Here is a 22984-nt window from a genome sequence, read left to right as displayed (position 1 = left end):
CGTTCAAGTGGAAATAAAAGTTAATTAATGCTTAAGTATATTAGCAGGAAAAGACATCCACCTTCTATTTGATGTAATTAACTCCGGAATATCTTCCTTCTCATCCTTATTTTGAGCCTCTCCTGACGATGACGATTTACAATCTAACACGATTCCCCCAAGTCAGTTCCTGAGAATCGTCGCAAGCTGGGAAGAAATCCAGATCTTCTAAGAGGACTGCAGAGTCCTCCGCTCTAACCAAGGGAAATGTATCAAAGAAGGCTAAAAAGAAGAAGAAGCAGGTGCAGGAGCATGAGTCCGCTGATGAGAATGTTGATCATGCTGCGATCTTGGAAGAGAAGGGCACTAAAAAACAGTTGTTTCAACGTATATGGAATGAGGACGATGAAGTTTCTATTTGTAAAGGAATGATCGAGCATGGTGAAAATGAAGGGATTGATCCAGCTTTACTGGATATGTTTTCTTTCTACGACTCCATTAGAGATTCAATTCAGTTAGAAGCCAGTAGAAGCCAATTAACTTACAAAGTAAAGAAGCTGAAGAAGAAGTTTTTGAAAAATCTGGAGAAAAGTAACGAAACAACGAAAAAAAACATCCATTCAACATCAGTTTAGTAATAGAACTTAAATAACGAAAAATGAAAAAGAAAAAACACACTCACTTGTTTCTATCGCCTTCAGTAAAATACGCATTAACAGCTTGGTTCATATCTCCATGAAAGTCCTAAACAGAAACAGACAATTACTAATTAATTCATAATTCTGACACATTGTAACTAAATCTAACACATTGTAACTAAATAGCATAGTTCATTCTAATCTAACACATTGTAACTAAATCTAACCTAACACAACATGTCATCAACAAAACAAAATGAAACATCCATTTTTCAATGGCTATAAAAATGATCAACTAGTTCTATACTTCTAACTTGTTTGATATAAAAAAACATTCCAATTCTGAGAGATAATAAACTTAAATATAAGAATGATAAGAGTTCTAAAAATAACCTACACTTAATCTCTTTAAGATAACATACCAATTCTTGAAAACAACCTACACTTAACATAAGAATGATAAGAGTTCCAAAAACAACCTACACTTAATCCCTTCAAGATAACATACCAATTCTTGAAGGATAATAAACATGAATGATAGAGTTCCAAAAACAACCTACACTTCCAAATTCTGCAAAATATTCATAACCAAAAAGAAACCATCATCAATATGTCTTTAAAATATTTACCTATTACTTAATTTGTGTTGGAACGCAATGCTTCCAACACCAGAATTGCCTTCTCACGCAAGTGGACAAGGCGATGAAAGTAAGCCTCTGTCTCCTTCACTTGTAATTCCCTGAACACACTGTCCAATTCTGACTTCTTCGCACTTGTAATCAGCTGAGACGCGTATTCCTCAATTTTCTTTTCCAAGCTCAAGTCCATACAGAAAGATACGACATTGGATGGATCAGCAACAGCACGATCAACCTCCGTATCAGTGGGTACATTCTTCTTCTCCGAGTTAAATGAACCCAAGTTAGATTTTTTGGCTTTGACTTCAACAGCATTGTTCCCTTTCCTATTCCTAGACACCTTGGCGCTAAGACTTCCTTTACATGTAGTAGTTCCCCATATCCTCTTGGATAAATCATAACACTTCTGGTCATGATCGTTTGCGAAAGTTCTATTAATACCGTCGTAACTTTTCTCCAGATTTTTCAAAAACTTCTTCTTCAGCTTCTTTACTTTGTAAGTTAATTGGCTTCTACTGACTTCTAACTGAATTGAATCTCTAATGGAGTCGTAGAAAGAAAACATATCCAGTAAAGCTGGATCAATCCCTTCATTTTCACCATGCTCGATCATTCCTTTCAAAATAGAAACTTCATCGTCCTCATTCCATATACGTTGAAACAACTGTTTTTTAGCGCCCTTCTCTTCTAAGATCGCAGCATGATCAACATTCTCATCAGCGGACTCATGCTCCTGCACATGCTTCATCTTCTTTTTAGCCTTCTTTGATACATTTCCCTTGGTTAGAGCGGAGGACTCTGCAGTCCTCTTAGAAGATCTGGATTTCTTCCCAGCTTGCGACGATTCTCCGTTCGACTTTTTGGATGAAACAACCTTTACTTCAGGAACTGACTTGGGGGAATCGTGTTAGATTGTAAATCGTCATCGTCAGGAGACGAATGGTTGGGAAGAAGAAAGGTTACTTGTCGCTTTGGTGGAGGGCGCGGTTCATTACTTTCTCCGTTAGGGTTCTATCAAAGGAGAGAAAATGGATGGGCGCAGTTAGGGTTCTCAAATAATATAGAGAGAAAATGGATGGGCGCGGTTAGGGTTCTCAAATAAGCTCTTTATATAATTTTTTATTTCATTTTTATTTTATTGTCAATCGAAATATATATTATTAAAAACATTATTTCTTAGACTATTCATCAAATATTTATAAAATATCAACTGTTCATTTTTTAAATTGGCAACTTTTCAAATTCTGAATTATTAAAAACATTATTTCTTAGACTATTCATCAAATATTTATAAAATATCATCTAATTTTTTTATTATCATTTCAAATAAATAAAAAAAACATTTTTTTATGAAAATTTTTAAATCAAAACATCAATTTTTATTTACCATTTTTTTCTAACTAAAATATATAACTGGTTTTAATTTTTGAGAAAAAGAAGAATTTTTTTTTATGAATATAGATACCCACAATATTATAATATTAACTTAGACTAATTTAAATAAACTAAATAAATTAAAATAAGATTAAATTATTTTAATCTTAGTCATTTATTTGATAGGAAAAGACGTCGGAAACCAGCCAAAAGATTTAATTATCATTTTGTTGTGTTTTTGAAGCTGCTTCATTCTTGTTTTGTTTTATTTATTTTAATTTTTTTTACTGATTATTTTATTTTGAGATAATTGAACATAAATAATATTAATTTCTTAATTTTAGATTATTCGATATAGCCCATATTATTTGTGTCTATATTATCTACATCCAATTCCTTGGAAAGCATTTGTTTACTAAAATTCCAACTAATTTTCAATTTAAACCTTTTTTTAACGGATTGTCTATACTTATCGAATCCCGTTAAAAATGAATATTAAGAATAGGCGTTAAATGATCATCGACTTAAGTCAGTTTTGAGATGTCACTTCTTTTTAATCTATAAAAAAAAAATCAAATTAATAAACTAAAAATATAAAAACATAAAACGAGAAGTAATTATAAATTAACATAGAAAGGCGTGTGACAAATTTATCATATTTGTAGATTAATTATTTGATGAGAAATGCAAAATAACATAATACCCTACGTTGTAGAAATTAAAATATTCTTACATAATTACTAATTGTAAAATAATTCATTCAAGTTATTTTTTTTTTCTCTAAAATAAAGTTGCAGAGAGGTTGAAAAAATATTTTTAAAATATTTTTTCTTGGCCCTTCGATGACTTTTTTAGCACTTGAGTGTCATATTTTTTTTTTTAAATTAGTTAGATTTAAGTTTATGTTATATTTTATTTGATTTGACATGATCAAGTTTTTATTTAAAAATTTTTTTATCCGAATAATTCTCATAATCTTTTATGGATTGTTTACTGTTTATATCCTCAAAGTTTTTTATAAAATATTTAATTTAGTAAAAAGAGAATATTTTTATATGAAGAGAAAATATAATTCATATATATATATATAATTAGAGAAAAACATAAAAAAAATATATTAGTTATTAGTAATTGTTTCTTCTTATAGGTCAATTGTATAAAATATTTATAAATATTTATAAATATATATATATATATATATATATATATATATATATATATATATTACGAAACAAATTTGTATGAATCAAATATTTTTATATACATATAAACATGAATTTGTAATATTTTTTTATTTATTTTTATAATTTTATTTTTTTTTAATATTAAATAATGATTTTTTTAATGTAAATTTAGTTGTGTTTTTTTTTGAATTAATAGTCATATAAATTATATATTCATATATATATATATAATATAAATAGTGTAGAAAATTTGTGTGAGAAAAAATATATTTATATAAAATTAATTATGAAAGATAGGAAAGACAACTAATTCAACTATTGATTTATTCAATATGAAATATTTTATAATTTTTAAAGACCGTATATAAAAATTGAAAGACAATAGTTTAAGAGCACATGGAGAGGCATCACCTTTGGGTAGTTGTTTATAGAGATATTTGTTTTTTTAGGACGCATGTGATGAATCATTTTTTTTTCTAGAGAAAACCTTGAACAAATTCCTCCATAGTTGTCAATTTTGATAAATATCTCTTAATAAGCTTTTAACCACGTGTCTTTCCCAAATTGAGAAAAGAACATAATTCATCGTTATAGCTGGTTCGGGTTTGTGTTATTTAAATAATTCAATTCGAAAACATTATCTCACTCCCTTTCTAATTATATTATTTAATTTATTAACCAAAATATTAAAATATTATATATTTTTAATTATTAATTTAATTTTATCATTATATATTAATATCTTTTAAATATTAAAAAAAAAATAAAAAAATAGGTTATCTAAAAATCCTAATCCGTACACAATTGTAAGTAACAATTTATTTAACTTAGATAATAAATTTTATTGGTTGATTAAAATATAAAAAATATATATATATATACTTATACATGATATATTTATTAATATTTTCAAGTTCATACTAAAATTGAATTAAAGTATATCTCAAAATTAGTAATATAAGTTGTAAGTTAAAAAGAAGAACATTTTTCTTAAAAACGTAGTAATTACCAAAAATACCCTTGACCACCGTACCAATCCCTATATACTCAATTCACTTACACGCAATCTCTCTTCTCTCTCTTTCTTTCTTTCTTTCTTTCTTTTGTGAACACAACCGAACCAATCTGACTCCATCTCCGGCCAGCTGATTTCTGTAGTTGCTAGATATGGCGGGGGCTGATCGTGAAGCAGTCGAGACATTCATCAGCATCACCGGAGCCTCTGAAGAGGTTGCCATCCGAAAACTCGAGGTCAATTCTTCTAGCTTCATTCCTCTGCCGATTGGAGTTCCTATATGTGATTGTTAGTACATATGCTTGGGGTTCTATGATTCAATTCTTCTGTTCCGGAGTTTATCTGCTTATTCGTTATCGGTGGGTTTTGTTCAACACTACTGTTTAGTTAACATTAGGGCTTTTTAGAGATTTGAATCAACGTTTATAATCCGATTGTTCGTCAATACCCTTCCTTTATTTTAATGATTGAGTTTGTGTAATCATCTCAAGATGTTATCTTTTTCAATGTGTACCGTTTATTTGGAATATGACTTAACAAGTTATTCAGTGGTTTCTATTGTGATTGTTAGTAAATACTTAAAGTGGATTAGGGTTTTTGACTTAGACTTTATGAAGGGAAGGAAAGGAAAGGAAAGGAAAGGAAAGGGGAATGCAAAACTATTTCTCTTTGATTTGTTACTGTTCTGTATCTTCTTGCCACCTTTTCTCCATTGAAGCAACAAACCCTTAAGTGTATCTTCTCTCTGAACATGTTTTCATCCAAACGCAATTTTTGTGTTATGTAGGCTTACCCTTCTGACTGCTGATAGGGTTAGATCGTGATTTTGTATCTATTTCTCCATTTTGACATGACTGGCTGTGTGGTTCATTAGATCTTATTTCTATTAATGAGATTTGATTTTTTGAAGTTCTCTTCCATCACCTTTTTCTTTTTTTGTTAGCCTAAAGAAGCCTTAAATGGATCATATGTTCTTGTGCTGGTTGAATTATGAATTGATTAGTAATTGTCTGTTTCTGTTTAGGACTTTCATGGAGATCTGAACCAAGCTGTTAATGCGTATTTTACTGAAGGCGATAGAAACAAGTGAGTGTGTTTTTTCTTTTTCATTTTTCGTTATTTAAGTTCTATTACTAAACTGATGTTTTTTTTTTTTTCATTGTACACATAATCTCATCAGCATAAGAACTGCACCTACTGTTATTCCTGAGGATGATTCTATGGACATAGATGAGCCCTTTCTTACCGAGACCAGAGGAAATCCTTTTCCATTTCTATCTTCTGCCAGAAATACGAGTCCATTCGCGCTTCTGGATCCTGATTTCGGTAGAGGTCTTTTTGACGGTGGCACAGCCTTTACAAGCCGTGAACCCTTTGTTTCACATCCAAGAGAAGTTAGGGAGATCCCCATTGAGGTCATAGATGGGCATGGGAACTCTAGTCGTTCTGGTCATGCTCCATCTATAGAAGAAATTACTGGTTCTGCTCAGGAGCATGGTCCAGAAATACACGGGCCTATCGTTATAGACGAAGAAGATGATGAAGTTATTCAAAGATCACTTCCTGCACCGAGTGCTCCTGTTATAGGAGATTTCCCTGATTACACAAATGATATAGAAGAAGAAATGATCCGAGCTGCTATTGAGGCTTCAAAAAAGGATGCAGGAGAAGTACACCTTGGTCCAAATTTTGATTTTGCAAATGTAATTACTGTTTTGTATTGTGATTGTGTTTTGCCTATCACTTAATTTGATCGTCTAAGTATTTATTGATTTTTCATTTTAAATGCAGGATTCTGGAAGACAAACCCAACAAAGGCAGCCTAGTGCAGAGGATGCCCAGCTTGCTCATGCTGTCTCCTTATCATTGAAGGTTTGTGTAATTTTCATGTATGTTCAATCTGTACATTGCACTTGTCTGATTATGAATCCAAATCTGAATTCATTTGTAAGGCGGTTGAGCAAGAAAGAGCCGTGCATGAATTGGGGGATATTTCTGGAGAGGCTCAAAATAAGGATGAGAAGGAAGATATTCCGGAGTTAATTACATCAAATAGAAGGTGGATGTCTTTTCCTGCTAATATACTTAAGCATTAATTAACTTTTATTTCCACTTGAACGCACATAAATTTCTTTCACTCCCTCAAGTGGTATGATTCTTGAACTTGAGCTTCTATGATCCTGAGTTATTTGGGTTTTTAAAAAAAAAATCTCTTACCATATTACCTATCATTTCAACCATCAAATATCATAATTACTGGCCCAAATAATAACCCCACCCCCCACACACTGTTTCATCAAACAAAATTTTAGGTTGAAGTCTCAAGTTCAATTTTCACTAAAAGCACCTAGACGGTGGAATGTTGTGCTACCCTCTTCCAAGAAAGACCCTGGTCTCAAAAAAATTAAATTCTTTCTATTGTCCTTATGCTCATTCCTCAAGGAGGGAATTGATTTTTACATTACCTGGAAAAGTGGGTTGTCTGTTGGAAGCTCGTCTTTCCAAGATGAAGCGGAAGATGCAGAAGAGCATCCACTGGTTAGGCACAGACTTACACGCAATTCTGGGGGAGCTGAAGTTAGTGCGTCATCAAGTGCTGAACAACATACTGGTCCTGATACCGCACAAAACAGGAACGGATTCAATTTTGATGAGGTAATACATTGAATTCATTCTATATTGTCTAATTAGTTATTGTAATGAAAAGTTGTATAAGATCTTCATTTGCTTTTGAAGTGGGGAGGAATCTCGTCTGAGGAACATGAGGAAGAACTGCGTAAAAAGTTCGAGGAAGAACAGGTACTACCAAACCATGTTGCATAACCTTAACATTATAGTTTGATGTTTGCTAGGAAGATGAGTTTTCCAGAACAAATCACTGTAGCAATTATATTTTCTATTGGCCATATCAAATATATATATATATATATATATATATATTTTTTTTTTAACTCTTGTTTGTATTTTGCATGTCTGCTAATGTCCTTGTCATGCATAAAATATCTTGGGGTGTGAGGGACACAACATCTGCCACTTGGCTTGTAATGTTGAGCTTATTTGAAAACTGTTATTTTGTCATCATCTCCTCACACTCACATTGGAAAATTGCTGGTGTTTTTTCTTTTCTTGGCATGAAAATTGTAATTGAATTAGATGAAATGAAACCTCATTTATATAAAACTTTTTGACTACTTTTGTATCCACACTTAATGTTTTGTTTTTTTACCATTGTACGTTTACTGAATATATATATATATATATATATATATATATATATATATATATATATATATATATATATATATATATATATATATATATATATATATATATATATATATATATATATATATATATATTGATTATTGGGTCGGAGGATAAAGAGTAAAGACACAAGTCTTGATTACATTTCACCATATAAACTATTTTGTTTTTAATTAGGAACATTTGGAACACTAGGCCAAAAATTGGGTTAAAATTTTGGACTGTGTTCCAAAATATTTTCTTGATCAAGTGCTTATGCCAAATGTAGATTTTTTTGTATTTTTAGTAAGTGAACAAAACCTTATACCACAGACCGTTATGTGAAGGCATAGTTGATATGACCTTTTGGCAATGCAAATACAGTCTTACTTCTTCTTTGTAAACCATGGTTTATTCCTTGGAGGAACTAGCTTGACCTCCCACAACCATGACCTCTCACTGCCATTCAGACTCTTATTGGGAATTGAACCCGAGACCTCAATACAACTTTACATACAAGATTTAATACCAAAATGGCATTTTCAGTCTTGCTTTCCTCTTTCAAAGAGACTGTTATCCTGATAATCACTTTCCATCATGACAACACCCATAATTAACTTGTCTTCATGCCAAAATGGACACTGAAGTTTATTTTTCCATTTGTTGTACACCTTACAACTTTGTCCTTGTGATGAAGTTTGCAGGTATGTTATGTTATTTTCAATTTCCACCATAATGCTAAAAATGTGATTGTAATGCTAGGAAATTGAGAGAAACCTTGCTGCAAAAGAAGCTTTTCTTCCTAAGGAACCAATGGCAGATGATGAAAATGCTGTAACACTTCTTGTAAGGATGCCAGATAGAAGCCGTCGTGGTCGTAGATTTGTTAAATCAGATAAACTACAGGTAATTGATTAGTCATTTATGTTAATGGAATAACAATAGTCATTTATGTTAATGGAATAACAATAGCATCATATTCTATCATGTTGCTATTTACTTATTTTGTAGTGCATTCTAACTAGTAAACTTCATTGGTTTATTTTGCAGTCCCTTTTTGACTTCATTGATGTTGGGAGAGTTGTCAAGCCTGACTCATATAGACTGGTATTTCACTATCATTCACCTTCTAGTCCCTTTTTTTCACAAAAATAAAAATGTTAAACCCTACCTGAAACAAGCACCACATGTGATCTGATATCTGTGCAATGATGTTTTGTTAATTGGTGGGTTTAGTTCCATACTAGTATATTGAGTAATATAAATGCATATTTATATAATAGAGCAAACACAAAAAGTTAGAAATGGTATCTTGGGTAAAATCAAGAAATACATAATATTTGTTTGTCATAGAATGTTTCAAGTAACCCATCCATATACAAAAATGTTCGGATCGTCCAAAATGTTTCAATTTAACGGAATGTTTCAAGTAACTAAATCTAACCTAACACAACATGTAATCAACAAAACAAAATGAAACATCCATTTTTCAATGGCTATAAAAATAATCAACTAGTTCTATACTTCTAACTTGTTTGATATAAAAAAACATTCCAATTCCGAGAGATAATAAACTTAAATATAAGAATGATAAGAGTTCTAAAAACAACCTACACTTAATCCCTTCAAGATAACATACCAATTCTTGAAAACAACCTACCCTTAACATAAGAATGATAAGAGTTCCAAAAACAACCTACACTTAATCCCTTCAAGATAACATACCAATTCTTGAAGGATAATAAACATGAATGATAGAGTTTCAAAAACAAACTACACTTCCAAATTCTGCAAAATATTCATAACCAAAAATAAACCATCATCAATATGTCTTTAAAATATTTACCTATTACTTAATTTGTGTTGGAACGCAATGCTTCCAACACCAGAATTGCCTTCTCACGCAAGTGGACAAGGCGATGAAAGTAAGCCTCTGTCTCCTTCACTTGTAATTCCCTGAACACACTGTCCAATTCTGACTTCTTTGCACCTGTAATCAGCTGAGACGCGTATTCCTCAATTTTCTTTTCCAAGCTCAAGTCCATACAGAAAGATACGACATTGGATGGATCAGCAACGGCACGATCAACCTCCGTATCAGTGGATACATTCTTCTTCTCCGAGTTAAATGAACCCAAGTTAGATTTTTTGGCTTTGACTTCAACAACATTGTTCCCTTTCCTATTCCTAGACACCTTGGCGCTAAGACTTCCTTTACATGCAGTAGTTCCCCATATCCTCTTGGATAAATCATAACACTTCTGATCATGATCGTTTGCGAAAGTTCTATTAATACCGTCGTAACTTTTCTCCAGATTTTTCAAAAACTTCTTCTTCAGCTTCTTTACTTTGTAAGTTAATTGGCTTCTACTGGCTTCTAACTGAATTGAATCTCTAATGGAGTCGTAGAAAGAAAACATATCCAGTAAAGCTGGATCAATCCCTTCATTTTCACCATGCTCGATCATTCCTTTCAAAATAAAAACTTCATCGTCCTCATTCCATATACGTTGAAACAATTGTTTTTTAGCGCCCTTCTCTTCCAAGATCGCAGCATGATCAACATTCTCATCAGCGGACTCATGCTCCTGCATATGCTTCTTCTTCTTTTTAGCCTTCTTTGATACATTTCCCTTGGTTAGAGCGGAGGACTCTGCAGTCCTCTTAGAAGATCTGGATTTCTTCTCAGCTTGCGACGATTCTCCGTTCGACTTTTTGGATGAAACAACCTTTACTTCAGGAACTGACTTGGGGGGAATCGTGTTAGATTGTAAATCGTCATCGTCAGGAGACGAATGGTTGGGAAGAAGAAAGGTTACTTGTCGCTTTGGTGGATGGCGGCGGTTCATTACTTTCTCCGTTAGGTTCTATCAAAGGAGAGAAAATGGATGGGCAGTCGGTTAGAGTTCTCAAATAAGCTCTTTATATAATTTTTTATTTCATTTTTATTTTATTGTCAATCAAAATAAATATTATTAAAAACATTATTTCTTAGACTATTCATCAAATATTTATAAAATATCAACGGTTTATTTTTGAAATTGGCAACTTTTTAAATTCTGAATTATTAAAAACATTATTTCTTAGATTATTCATCAAATATTTATAAAATATCATCTAATTTTTTTATTATCATTTCAAATAAATAAAAAAAATATTTTTTTATGAAAATTTTTAAATCAAAACATCAATTTTTATTTACCATTTTTTTCTAATTAAAATATATAACTGGTTTTAATTTTTAAGAAAAATAAGATTTTTTTTTATGAATATAGATACCCACAATATTATAATATTAACTTAGACTAATTTAAATAAACTAAATAAATTAAAATAAGATTAAATTATTTTAATCTTAGTCATTTATTTGATAGGAAAAGACGACGGAAACAAGCCAAAAGATTAAATTATCATTTTGTTGTGTTTTTGAAAAATTAAGAAATTAATATTATTTATGTTCAATTATCTCAAAATAAAATAATCAGTAAAAAATAATTAAAATAAATAAAACAAAACAAGGATGAAGCAGCTTCAAAAACACAACAAAATGATAATTAAATCTTTTGGCTTGTTTCCGTCGTCTTTTCCTATCAAATAAATGACTAAGATTAAAATAATTTAATCTTATTTTAATTTATTTAGTTTATTTAAATTAGTCTATATTAATATTATAATATTGTGGGTATCTATATTCATAAAAAAAAAAATTCTTATTTTTCTAAAAAAAATTAAAACCAGTTATATATTTTAGTTAGAAAAAAATGGTAAATAAAAATTGATGTTTTGATTTAAAAAATTTCATAAAAAAATGTTTTATTTATTTATTTGAAATGATAATAAAAAAATTAGATGATATTTTATAAATATTTGATGAATAGTCTAAGAAATAATGTTTTTAATAATTCAGAATTTAAAAAGTTGCCAATTTAAAAAATGAACAGTTGATATTTTATAAATATTTGATGAATAGTCTAAGAAATAATGTTTTTAATAATATATATTTCGATTGACAATAAAATAAAAATGAAACAAAAAATTATAAAAAGAGCTTATTTGAGAACCCTAACCGACCGTCCATCCATTTTCTCTCCTTTGATAGAACCCTAACGGAGAAAGTAATGAACCGTCGCCCTCCACCAAAGCGACAAGTAACCTTTCTTCTTCCCAACCATTCGTCTCCTGACGATGACGATTTACAATCTAACACGATTCCCCCCAAGTCAGTTCCTGAAGTAAAGGTTGTTTCATCCAAAAAGTCGAACGGAGAATCGTCGCAAGTTGGGAAATAATCCAGATCTTCTAAGAGGACTGCAGAGTCCTCCGCTCTAACCAAGGGAAATGTATCAAAGAAGGCTAAAAAGAAGAAGAAGCATGTGCAGGAGCATGAGTCCGCTGATGAGAATGTTGATCATGCTGCGATCTTGGAAGAGAAGGGCGCTAAAAAACAGTTGTTTCAACGTATATGGAATGAGGACGATGAAGTTTTTATTTTGAAAGGAATGATCGAGCATGGTGAAAATGAAGGGATTGATCCAGCTTTACTGGATATGTTTTCTTTCTACGACTCTATTAGAGATTCAATTCAGTTAGAAGCCAGTAGAAGCCAATTAACTTACAAAGTAAAGAAGCTGAAGAAGAAGTTTTTGAAAAATCTGGAGAAAAGTTACGACGGTATTAATAGAACTTTCGCAAACGATCATGACCAGAAGTGTTATGATTTATCCAAGAGGATATGGGGAACTACTGCATGTAAAGGAAGTCTTATCGCCAAGGTGTCTAGGAATAGGAAAGAGAACAATGTTGTTGAAGTCAAAGCCAAAAAATCTAACTTGGGTTCATTTAACTCGGAGAAGAAGAATGTATCCACTGATACGGAGGTTGATCGTGCCGTTGCTGATCCATCCAGTGTCGTATCTTTCTGTATGGACTTGAGCTTGGAAAAGAAAATTGAGGAATACGCGTCTCAGCTAATTACAGGTGTGAAGAAGTCAGAATTGGACAGTGTGTTTAGGGAATTACAAGTGAAGGAGACAGAGGCTTACTTTCATCGTCTTGTCCACTTGCGTGAGAAGGCAATTCTGGTGTTGGAAGCATTGCGTTCCAACACAAATTAAATAATAGGTAAATATTTTAAAGACATATTGATGATGGTTTCTTTTTGGTTATGAATATCTTGCAGAATTTGGAAGTGTAGGTTGTTTTTGGAACTCTATCATTCATGTTTATTATCCTTCAAGAATTGGTATGTTATCTTGAAGGGATTAAGTGTAGGTTGTTTTTGGAACTCTTATCATTCTTATGTAGGTTGTTTTCAAGAATTGGTATGTTATCTTGAAGGGATTAAGTGTAGGTTGTTTTTAGAACTCTTATCATTCTTATATTTAAGTTTATTATCTCTCGGAATTGGAATGTTTTTTTATATAAACAAGTTAGAAGTATAGAACTAGTTGATCATTTTTATAGCCATTGAAAAATGGATGTTTCATTTTGTTTTGTTGATTACATGTTGTGTTAGGTTAGATTTAGTTACAATGTGTTAGATTAGACTGAACTATGCTATTTAGTTACAATGTGTTAGATTTAGTTACAATGTGTCAGAATTATGAATTAATTAGTAATTGTCTGTTTCTGTTTAGGACTTTCATGGAGATCTGAACCAAGCTGTTAATGCGTATTTTACTGAAGGCGATAGAAACAAGTGAGTGTGTTTTTTCTTTTTCATTTTTCGTTATTTAAGTTCTATTACTAAACTGATGTTGAATGTATGTTTTTTTCGTTGTTTCCTAAATAGCATAGTTTAGTCTAATCTAACACATTGTAACTAAATCTAACCTAACACAATATGTCATCAACAAAACAAAATGAAATATCCATTTTTCGATGGCTATAAAAATTGTTAGGATCTAGGTCGCCGCTGGTGGACCGGGGGTTGTACCGGTTGGCGGTTCTCACTCGTAGGGTGATGGTTAATCCGGTTAGAGATTAACACCGGGGTTTCAATACTACACAACCTGTCACAAACCCTTGAACTAGGTTCAAGCGCGGAAGAGGTTTGCTTTTAGGTTGAAGCGGCACACTTGTATGATAGGCAGAATCGGTTTCGGATGATGGAGATTTGAAGAATGGTGGGTCGGTTTCGGTAATCTGGATATTCGGTATGGTTAGTATAGAATCGGTTTGGAGCGGTATGGTTAAGTTAGTCGGTTATATAATGAATCCAGCAGAAAGTAAATAACACAACAGATTTTATGGATGTTCGGAGATAAAACTCCTACGTCACCCCTTCCTCTCGAAGCCGCGAGAAGGATATTCACTAAGGAATACAAGTACAATCCGATCGAGACTTATTTTCTGCTCGATAACACTCTTACAATTTACACCGAAATTGTAGAACACACTTTAACTTTCAACACTTAGGCTTTCTTAGAATAGCACAGTTTTACCACTTGTAGTAAATGCTCTCAACGCTTCACTTGTCTGGCTTGATGTCCCGCATTTACTCTTCTGCAACTGCCTCCTTTTATAGGTGAAATATGCCAACGGTCATATTTCAAAGCCTTGAATCTGATTGGCTGATCAGAAGTGCAGTGATTCAGTGTCTCAGACCTGCGGTCGTCTCAGACCTGTCGGTCTGTTCTTTCGGTTTGTAAGACAGACCTGCTGGGTTTGTCTTTTACTCAATGTAGGCACTGTCTGTTTGGACAGTTGTCTGTACTTTGAAGATTTCCTTTCTGGCTTATCCCGAAGTAGAAGGATCCGGTAGTACTGTTTTCTGCAGCCTACAGTCTTTCCTCAGACTTGCATGGATATGGAAGTATTCAGTCTGTTCCTTTGGTATCATTCTCAACAGATACCCGAAATGTCTTCTTGTACTGGTCGGCCGCTTGACTTGGCCGAATGTCTTTTGGTAGTGAAGTAACCGGACTTCTTCCGGTTATTCTTGTCTTGTGGATGATCGGTTGTTTGATGGTTCCGGTTTTGAGCTTTGGCCGATTCTTCCTTTGTGCGGTCATGTTCCGAATACTCTTGATCGGTTTGGTAGCTTGACCGGTTAGGTTTCTTCAGTCGGTTCTCTTGTTCATCCGGTCTGGTTCCTTGTTCCTGCATGGAAAATTTATTTAAGTTAGGTTTATTCGAACCGGTCTAAATTTATCTAACAATTTCTCCCTTTTTGATTATTTTATTTAAAATTATCAAAATCATGTAAGTTTGCAACCGTAGGCCGGTTGTTTTGTTTGGCCGGTTTTTGAAAAAGACTTAGAAAATTTTCAAAATTTTTGAGGGAAGTTTTGGAAGAGTCTTTATCTTTTATCTAACAATTTCTCCCTTTTTGATTATTTTATTTAAAATTATCAAAACTAAGTAGACATGCAAAATAAGGCCGGATTCAAAAATAATGTTATATATATATTTATAGAAGACCGGAAAAGACAAAGCATAATACAAAGGCAAATAGGAAAAGGAAGGATAGTCCCTATTCAGAATCTGTGAAATCATAGGCACTCTTCTTTTTCGTCGGTTGCGGTTGCCTGGTCTGTTGGGAGGATCGTTGTCTTTTCGATCGGGACCGCAGCTGTTCTTCGACTTCGTCCTCGACTAGGTCGGCTTGCTGCGAGGTACCCGTAGTGACCGGTTCAGAGATTTCATTGAGCATCTCGACTATCCGAACTTTCTTAGGAGCCACCCTCTTTCTCTTTTTCGGTTCTGAAGCGGAGGCGGCTGCCTTCTTCTTTTTCTCGTTTTCCGTTGCATAGCCCTTCAGCCTTCGTGCCTCCCTTTCCAACCGTGCGGCATCCTCCGCAGCCTGACTTGCCACTTTCTCGGCATACCCTGGGTATAAGGCCTCGGCTCTTCTTATTCTTTCGGCTTCCAAATCTGCTTCGGTTAGTTGAGACGATCGCGGCGCCTCTTTATCTTTGCTAGCTTCGGCGTCCAGCGCATCCTGGACCCTTTTAGCCACTAGAGCATCAGCCTCTATAGCCGCGGCATCTGCGTTCTCCTTAGCCTTTAGAATTTCGGCCATCTGTGCGGTAAGTGCCTTTACTTCGGCCACGAGATCTTCGTTTTTCTTTTCCAGTACCGAGACCCGGTCGATTGTCGCGTCGACCCGTTCGAAATCCTTCTTTAAGTTTGATGTCACATCCTTTAGAGCTGCGGTTCGCTGAACACATTTTTCGCGCTCACCGGCCTCTTCCCATAGTCCGGTGCTGAGTTCTGCGAGACGTGCTTGATGTTGATCCAGAAGCTGCTTTGTCACGTCTGTGAACTTCAGGGCCGAATCAAATATGTTGTTGCATCTATCCTTGAACGGTTGAAACTTGGACACGTCGTGTTCTTGAACGCGGTCATCGATCCGCTCTGATAAGGATGCGTCAAGCTGCTGAAGTCGGTCCTCAACCCGCTCCGAAACTGATGCTTCAAACTTTTGAAGTCGGTCATCAATCCATTCTTTAGGAGGGACTGAAGCGGTGACTTCCGGTGGTGGAGGAGGCGTTGATTGCTCGGTGGGGTCAGGATCGGCTCTTTCATCGAGATTTAACGGTGCAACCTCTTCATTTGGAGGTTCTAATTGTGCCGCATCCTCGAAGTTCGGTACCTCAACTCCTAAGTTTGGAACCTCAACTCCCAATGACGGTATCGGTTCCTCAGCTTCTGAAATCGGTACCTTAACCTCCCTTGGAGGTGTTTGACAGTCAACTGGAAATTCTTCGATTACCGGAGCGGTATATACCGGAACTTGTTTTTGGTTGCATATTGCTTCCAGCCGCTCTATTTCTTGACGTATTTCCAATTTGCCTTTTTCGAGCTTTGTTAATACTCGCGGCGCTACGGTACACACCGATCCCCCCTCGGCATACTCTTCCTTAATTTTCCTGATGCGCCTTCTTAGTTTCCGAAGATGGTTTCTCGGTATCAGGAGACAAGTTCGGCATTGTACCTCCTGAATTGTGTTGGATTTTGTGAGGCGTAAGATCATGTCCTCTACCTCCTCCAATCTGTCGATGCAATCCTGTTGCGGGAAGGCCGGTAGGATGTCTTTATATTTTGTGTTGAAGCGGTGCTCATGCCACTCCAAATATAGGTCTATAACGTCCTCGTCTCGCTTGTTTATGCCCTGAAAGATTTTCTGGGCTAATCTTTCGGCCTCGGCCTCGTCGGCCTCTTCCTTGTTGTGGCCTTCATCATTGTCTCCTTCATCAACCCCGTCTTCACCCTCGGTGGTTTCAGGATTAGCGCTTTGTTCGGCATCGTTCTGACTCTGAGCCGAATGATCTTCGTCATTGACCGTTCTATCATCGGTCCTCTCCGTTTCGGTTTCCTCAGGGGCCCACTCCTCATCTTCTGTTTGTTGTGGTGGGTCCACGAATGTTATCTTTTCTTTCCTCTTACCTCTGGTCTTTGTTTTTGCCGGGGCATCTTTCTTTACGGCCTTCTTCTTTCGGCCACCTGTGGAGCTGGAGGCCGGCTGCGTTCTTGGAAGAAATTGTCTCGATCGAATGAGGCAACGGTTTGCTAACGCAACACCGGGACCGACGTTGAGTTTTAAGTGGATGAAGATCTTACCGAGGGGCACGGCATATCCCCATGACCGGGTTGAATCCGGTTTCACCATGTCCATGAGGTTGCCGAACACTGATCTTGCCCAGTTAACCTCTTTTCCTTCCAACAGACCGATTATCATCTTGATTTTGTCTTTGGTGAGGTTGCTGAAGTTTCCTCCCCTTGCCAGTATCGCCCTGGCGAAAATGTCACATGCCGGGATATATTCCGGCTTCAGCATATTTTTACTTCCGGATGTTGTGATCGGCTCAGTGGTTGCCGATAAAAAGTGGCACGCTGTCTCAAAGGTGTCATTGTCTATTTCTGTCTTTGCATCCTGGCCAGTTGTTGGGAGACGCAAGCTTTCGGCCACCAATGCTTCGGTGATCTCGATTTGGGAACCGCACACCGTCGCGATGATCTTGTCGTAGGCGATGGTTGCGGTGTTGAAGAACTCTTCGACCGCCTCTTTGTAGATGACGTGGGGACCACCTAGGAAATATCCCAGACCGGTTTTAATTAGTCGGTCAATAACATCCTTCGCTTCGGTCGTCCCATTCTGCAGGATCTCCTCGAAATCCACTTGAGAGTATAGTTTGAACAATGCCGAATCACGACCCATGTTGAAAGAGTTTGAGAATGATAGAGAGCCGCTTCAAAGAGTTTAGAAAACTTAGAGAGATAAAGTGAATTCGCGTGAGAATGAAAGAAATGACCGAAGGCCCCCTTTTATAGACGCGGTTTGGAAACCCAACCGTCCCATCATGAATGGGCGGGAATTTTCCCTCCAAGATGAAAGTGCGCCAAACTATGGGCGGTTAAGTGTGAAAAGGTGGGTGGCAACTTTGGGCGGGAGATTTCCCTCCAAAACCCTTAGCCTATGTCATGGATGACGCATTCTTTTCTTTGAGGCCGAATGATTGATCGGTTTCGAAGTCTAATCAGACATTTTGATTGATCAGAGTGTTAACAGTTTTATGAGACCGGATGAGTACGCGGTTATGGGTTGGGTTACTTAGATAAATTTTGAAAGAATTGAAGAAGACACGGTCATTTAAACTGAAATGATAATGGAATTCAAGAAATATCAGATGAAGAAAACCGATTATAAGATTCGGTACAGGAATAGGCATACAAAAACAATGAAAAATATAGCCTATTCAACAGACATTCTCCAGAGCCGTTCTCTTGCCGAACCACTGTTGAGGATGTTTGAAGAGGGAGCCGGTGTGCCCGGTCCGAACTCTGGGCGATACCCGAGGATTAACTTGCTGATATGCGGTGCATACCCGAGACCCTTCTTGGTCAGCACCATATTCTTTAAATTTTCCCAAATGACCGATGACCAGTTGATGGCCGATTTGCGAAGAATGTTGGTCATGATGTTGTAGGTATTCCTGGAATACCGTTGATTGGGTGATTGACACAGAATTGACCTGGTCACGATTTCGAGCAATAGCTGACCGTGACTAGCAAGTTGGGTTTTTGGCCCAAACTGTTCCACCGGAAGAGGGGTGGCCGATAAGTAGAGCGCGGTTTCAAATCCCGCAAGGCCCTGAATAGCCGGGAAGTCAGAGAAACCTTCAGCGGGTAGACCGAAGAGTGAGGAAAATTCATCCTCGTCGATCCAGAATGTGTGGTCTCTGACAGTCGAGACGATGTATTTTCCTCTAATGCAGGCGCTTCGAAAGAAGGCCTTGACATCATCTAGAAGGATTGGACCGGCCTCTTCAAGAAACGGTTGAAGACCGGTTTCAACGAGAGAGTTATACATGATTCTCTGCTTGGTAGTGCAATCCCTTATGTCCGTGCAAGATTCGAAATCGATGCATATAAAGTTTCCCAGAGTTCTGCTCGACATGGTTTCGGTATAGAGAGAGAAACGGGATTCAAAAAGGAAGAGAAGTGATTTGTGTACTTTCGAATGTGATAAGATGAGGAGAGGAAGGCTCCTTATATAGAGTCGGTTTTGGAGGGAAAATCTGAGCATTGATGGTCAGTTTTGTCTTATTAGGGAAGAGAATCTTTACCTTTTCAAGGCGCATGGGGAAGGAGCAAATTGCAAAGCCCAAGGTAAGTGTTAGTTGAGAAGTAACCGGTTCGGTTGGATATTAAATGTTTGGGTGGTTAGGAGTTATCTCATTAATTGGGATTATCACATTAAATGCACTCAACATATAACTGATATTGATTAGATAGAAACCGAAAATGATAGAGACAAAACCGAAAATGGCATACAGAAACGATGAGGAACATATGAAATCAAGAAAACATTAATAAGGCCGAACTAGTCATGAAGGAAGCCGATATGATCAAAGTGGAGTTGGTTAAGAATGCATCCGGTACATGCTGCAAAACGACCGGATGCAGGAAGGAGTGACTTAGCGGCCGCGGGAATTGAAATCTTGAGGAGGGTTGAAGTTCCTCCTCCTCCACTCTCTTTCAAACCGATCGTAGAATGAGTCGATTACTTCTCTGGTGAACACCTGACCATGGTTCAAACCTTCTCCGGGACAGGTTGGGACTCCAAGCTCCTCAAAAAGTCGGCTTATCTGGGGAACAAAGGCCACTGACCGGGTGCCGATTATCCAAATAAGGACGTCAAACAGTACCCTAGACCAGTTGACCGGCGTCCTGGTGATGATGGCCGCCATCATGTTGAAAGTTGCCGCGCAATAGGTGTTGGTGACATCTTTTCCAAGGATGCCCCTTCCTATTATGTCATTGAGGAGCTGATACTCAGCCCTCAAGAGAGATTTAGAGCCATGGTCATCAACAGGCTCGTCCGTCCGGGCAAGGGAGAGAGAGACCTCAGCCTTAATATCGGCCGGAGGGTTTAGGTCTGTTAGCCCTTGTTTGGGCAGATCGAAGCACCGAGCGAAGTCCTGCTCGGTGAAGTCAAAGAGAATACCCCCAACCTTTGATTGGATATGGGTATCGAAGTGGGGTGTCCCCCGGTATACCCTGGCATTGTAGAAAAATTCCAAGACTGATTCAGGGTAGATTGTTTGCCTGTCATCCAGAAAATGCTGGAGACCGGTATCTTCCAGTTGTTTGATCATCCGATACACCTCATAATGATCGGTATCGGAACAAGATTCAAAGTTGACTTGGAGAATGTTTGTGAAGAGAGACATTTTTGTCTTAGTGATAGAAAGAGGGTATTTTGTTTTTGTGAGTGTTTTGGTGAGTGAGTGCTTGCTTTAAATACTGTTTTTGGGGCTAACCTATTATCCGGGCATTAAATGAAATGATATGTATTAACCGCAGGATAAGAATCTTTGCACGAAATAGGCAGTTTTGCAGGTCTAGGTGTCGGTCATAGGCCTGGACTGTGAAAGATATCAAAAGATCTTCACGTCTTTTTAGGCGCGACCAGGTTTACTCTGAAAAGGCAATGATGCAGAACAGATACCTTTAACCTCTGATAACTATTCCTATTCTATTTGAAATTCAAATAATCTAGGGTAGCGTGCTTCCGAACCGGTCAGGTATCAGTTGTTCATCCCGATACGGTTATTTAATGCATGCACCAAGTAGCCGGTCGGTTTACTCTATCTGATGAACTGGGCGGTTCTTCCGCAAACACCCTGAAGATTCGAAGTTCAACATCTTAGGAAGAATTACCGGTTTGTCTGTCTGAACCGATTTCCCTTTAAGTATCCTTTGGAAGGATTTGACTAATATCGGTTAAGCCGAGAGTAAGTCTGAATTGAGAAAACTTAGCTTCCTGCAGCGGCTTTGTGAAGATATCGGCTACTTGTTGATCGGTCGGTACGTATTCCAGCCGGATATGCTTCAGCGTGACATGCTCTCGGATGAAGTGATGTCTGATGTCGATGTGCTTGGTTCTGGAGTGGAGAACCGGGTTGTAGGTGATCGCAATGGCACTTGTGTTGTCACAGAAGATCGGTGACTCTTCGGCTATAATACCGAAGTCCTTCAGCTGCTGTTGGATCCAGAGGAGTTGAGAACAGCAACTTCCGGCCGCCAGGTATTCAGCCTCCGCGGTTGATGTAGCCACCAATGTCTGTTTCTTGCTGTGCCATGAAACCAGTCGGTCACCTAGGAACTGACATGTTCCACTAGTGCTTTTCCTGTCGATCTTGCACCCTGCATAATCTGCGTCTGAGTAGCTTGTTAGATTAAAGGATGAGTCTTTTGGGTACCACGGACCGACGTCAGGAGTGCCTTTCAGATACTTCAGTACCCTCTTTGCGGCTGTGTAGTGGGATTGCTTTGAATTTGCTTGGAATCTCCCACACACACCAACTGCAAACAGGATGTCCGGTCTACTCGCTGTCAGGTACAGTAGAGAGCCGATCATGCCTCGGTATGCAATTTGGTCTACCGATTGGCCCTCATCATCTCTGTCCAATTTAACTGATGAGCTCATTGGAGTAGCCGTTGAGGAGCAAGTGTCCATGCCGAATTTCTTCAGAAGCTCCTTAGTATACTTAGGTTGACTGATGAATGTTCCTTCCTTGAGTTGTTTAACCTGAAGACTTAGGAAGAAACTTAATTATCCCATCATACTCATTTCAAATTTGTCAGTCATCATTTTTGAGAACTTGTCACAAAGCTTTGGATCGGTGGAACCGAAAATAATATCATCTACATAAATTTGAACAAGTAGGATATGTTCCTTCTTTTCAAACTTAAACAAAGTTTTATCCACCGAACCGATGGTAAAATCATGCTCTAATAGAAATGCGGTTAGTGTGTCATACCAGGCTCTAGGTGCTTGCTTTAGACCGTATAAAGCTTTGTTCAGCCGGTATACATGGTTTGGAAATGCAGCATTTTTGAAACCGGGTGGTTGTTCAACGTACACTTCTTCACGTAGATCACCGTTCAGAAATGCACTTTTAACATCCATTTGAAAAACCTTAAAGTTTTTGAAAGCCGCAAAGGCTAGAAAAATTCTAATGGCTTCTATCCTGGCTACAGGAGCAAATGATTCTTCAAAATCAATGCCTTCTTCCTGTTTGTAACCTTGAGCCACTAATCTAGCTTTGTTCCTCGTGACCAAACCGTCCTCATTGAGTTTGTTTCTGAATACCCATCTTGTTCCTATGACCGATTGATCTTTCGGTCTGGGAACTAAGTACAAGACTTTACTACTCTCGAACTGGTTTAGCTCTTCTTACATTCCCAATATCCAATCCGGATCTGACAATGCTTCATCTATTCTTTTCGGTTCAATCTGGGATATGAAAGCAGAGTTAAAATATCCTTCCAGAAGTTGACTCCTAGTTCGAACAGGTTCTGAAGGGTCACCTATAATTTGCTCAGGAGGATGTTTACTATTTCTTCTGAGATTCAGTTCAGGAGTGTCTACAGGTTGCCGTTTGTTTGATCAAGGCTAGACTT

The 22984-nt window shown here is 36.7% G+C and overlaps 5 protein-coding genes across 5 annotated transcripts; 3 read left to right on the top strand and 2 right to left on the bottom strand.

Moving 5' to 3' along the window:
* Positions 1-202: 202 nt before the first annotated feature.
* On the top strand, positions 203-614 carry LOC124917626 (STOREKEEPER protein-like; the record flags this gene model as incomplete). Its single annotated transcript, XM_047458013.1, has 1 exon — positions 203-614. A coding segment is annotated over one exon (412 nt), but the record flags the coding sequence as incomplete, so codon positions are not given.
* Positions 416-2156, bottom strand: LOC124917628 (probable transcription factor At1g11510). The gene is made up of 2 exons (XM_047458014.1): positions 1247-2156; positions 416-723 (listed from the first exon to the last, which is right to left on the bottom strand). The coding sequence occupies exon 1, from the start codon at positions 2001-2003 to the stop codon at positions 1254-1256; it is 750 nt and encodes a 249-aa protein (XP_047313970.1). The 5' UTR covers positions 2004-2156; the 3' UTR covers positions 416-723; positions 1247-1253.
* A 2746-nt stretch (positions 2157-4902) lies between these two features.
* On the top strand, positions 4903-9330 carry LOC124917625 (plant UBX domain-containing protein 8-like). Its single transcript, XM_047458012.1, has 11 exons — positions 4903-5064; positions 5853-5914; positions 6009-6531; positions 6620-6700; positions 6781-6887; positions 7271-7483; positions 7565-7627; positions 8769-8775; positions 8834-8977; positions 9122-9178; positions 9319-9330. Exons 1-11 carry the CDS (start codon positions 4981-4983, stop codon positions 9328-9330), a joined length of 1353 nt encoding a protein of 450 aa, XP_047313968.1. The 5' UTR covers positions 4903-4980.
* A 594-nt stretch (positions 9331-9924) lies between these two features.
* LOC124917623 (probable transcription factor At1g11510) lies at positions 9925-10920 on the bottom strand. The gene has a single exon (XM_047458011.1). The coding sequence runs from the start codon at positions 10918-10920 to the stop codon at positions 9925-9927; it is 996 nt and encodes a 331-aa protein (XP_047313967.1).
* A 1269-nt stretch (positions 10921-12189) lies between these two features.
* Positions 12190-13139, top strand: LOC124917622 (probable transcription factor At1g11510). The gene is made up of 3 exons (XM_047458010.1): positions 12190-12290; positions 12366-13048; positions 13099-13139. Exons 1-3 carry the CDS (start codon positions 12190-12192, stop codon positions 13137-13139), a joined length of 825 nt encoding a protein of 274 aa, XP_047313966.1.
* The last annotated feature ends 9845 nt before the right edge of the window (positions 13140-22984 follow it).

This window comes from Impatiens glandulifera, unplaced genomic scaffold, assembly GCF_907164915.1.
Source record: "Impatiens glandulifera unplaced genomic scaffold, dImpGla2.1, whole genome shotgun sequence".
NCBI lineage: Eukaryota > Viridiplantae > Streptophyta > Magnoliopsida > Ericales > Balsaminaceae > Impatiens > Impatiens glandulifera.
The sequence above is the reverse complement of the archived record's forward strand: the minus strand, read 5'-3'. Positions and strand labels throughout refer to the sequence as shown.

Bases quoted from the DNA above. Each gene is read 5' to 3' on its own strand.
- LOC124917628 (XM_047458014.1), bottom strand. From the start codon at position 2,003: ATGAAGCATGTGCAGGAGCATGAGTCCGCTGATGAGAATGTTGATCAT.
- LOC124917625 (XM_047458012.1), top strand. From the start codon at position 4,981: ATGGCGGGGGCTGATCGTGAAGCAGTCGAGACATTCATCAGCATCACC. The intron at 5,065-5,852 runs GTCAATTCTTCT...GTTTCTGTTTAG, and splicing joins TTGCCATCCGAAAACTCGAG to GACTTTCATGGAGATCTGAA. The intron at 6,532-6,619 runs GTAATTACTGTT...TTTTAAATGCAG, and splicing joins CAAATTTTGATTTTGCAAAT to GATTCTGGAAGACAAACCCA.
- LOC124917623 (XM_047458011.1), bottom strand. From the start codon at position 10,920: ATGAACCGCCGCCATCCACCAAAGCGACAAGTAACCTTTCTTCTTCCC.
- LOC124917622 (XM_047458010.1), top strand. From the start codon at position 12,190: ATGAACCGTCGCCCTCCACCAAAGCGACAAGTAACCTTTCTTCTTCCC. The intron at 12,291-12,365 runs GTCAGTTCCTGA...GAAATAATCCAG, and splicing joins TCTAACACGATTCCCCCCAA to ATCTTCTAAGAGGACTGCAG. The intron at 13,049-13,098 runs GTGTGAAGAAGT...TTACAAGTGAAG, and splicing joins CGCGTCTCAGCTAATTACAG to GAGACAGAGGCTTACTTTCA.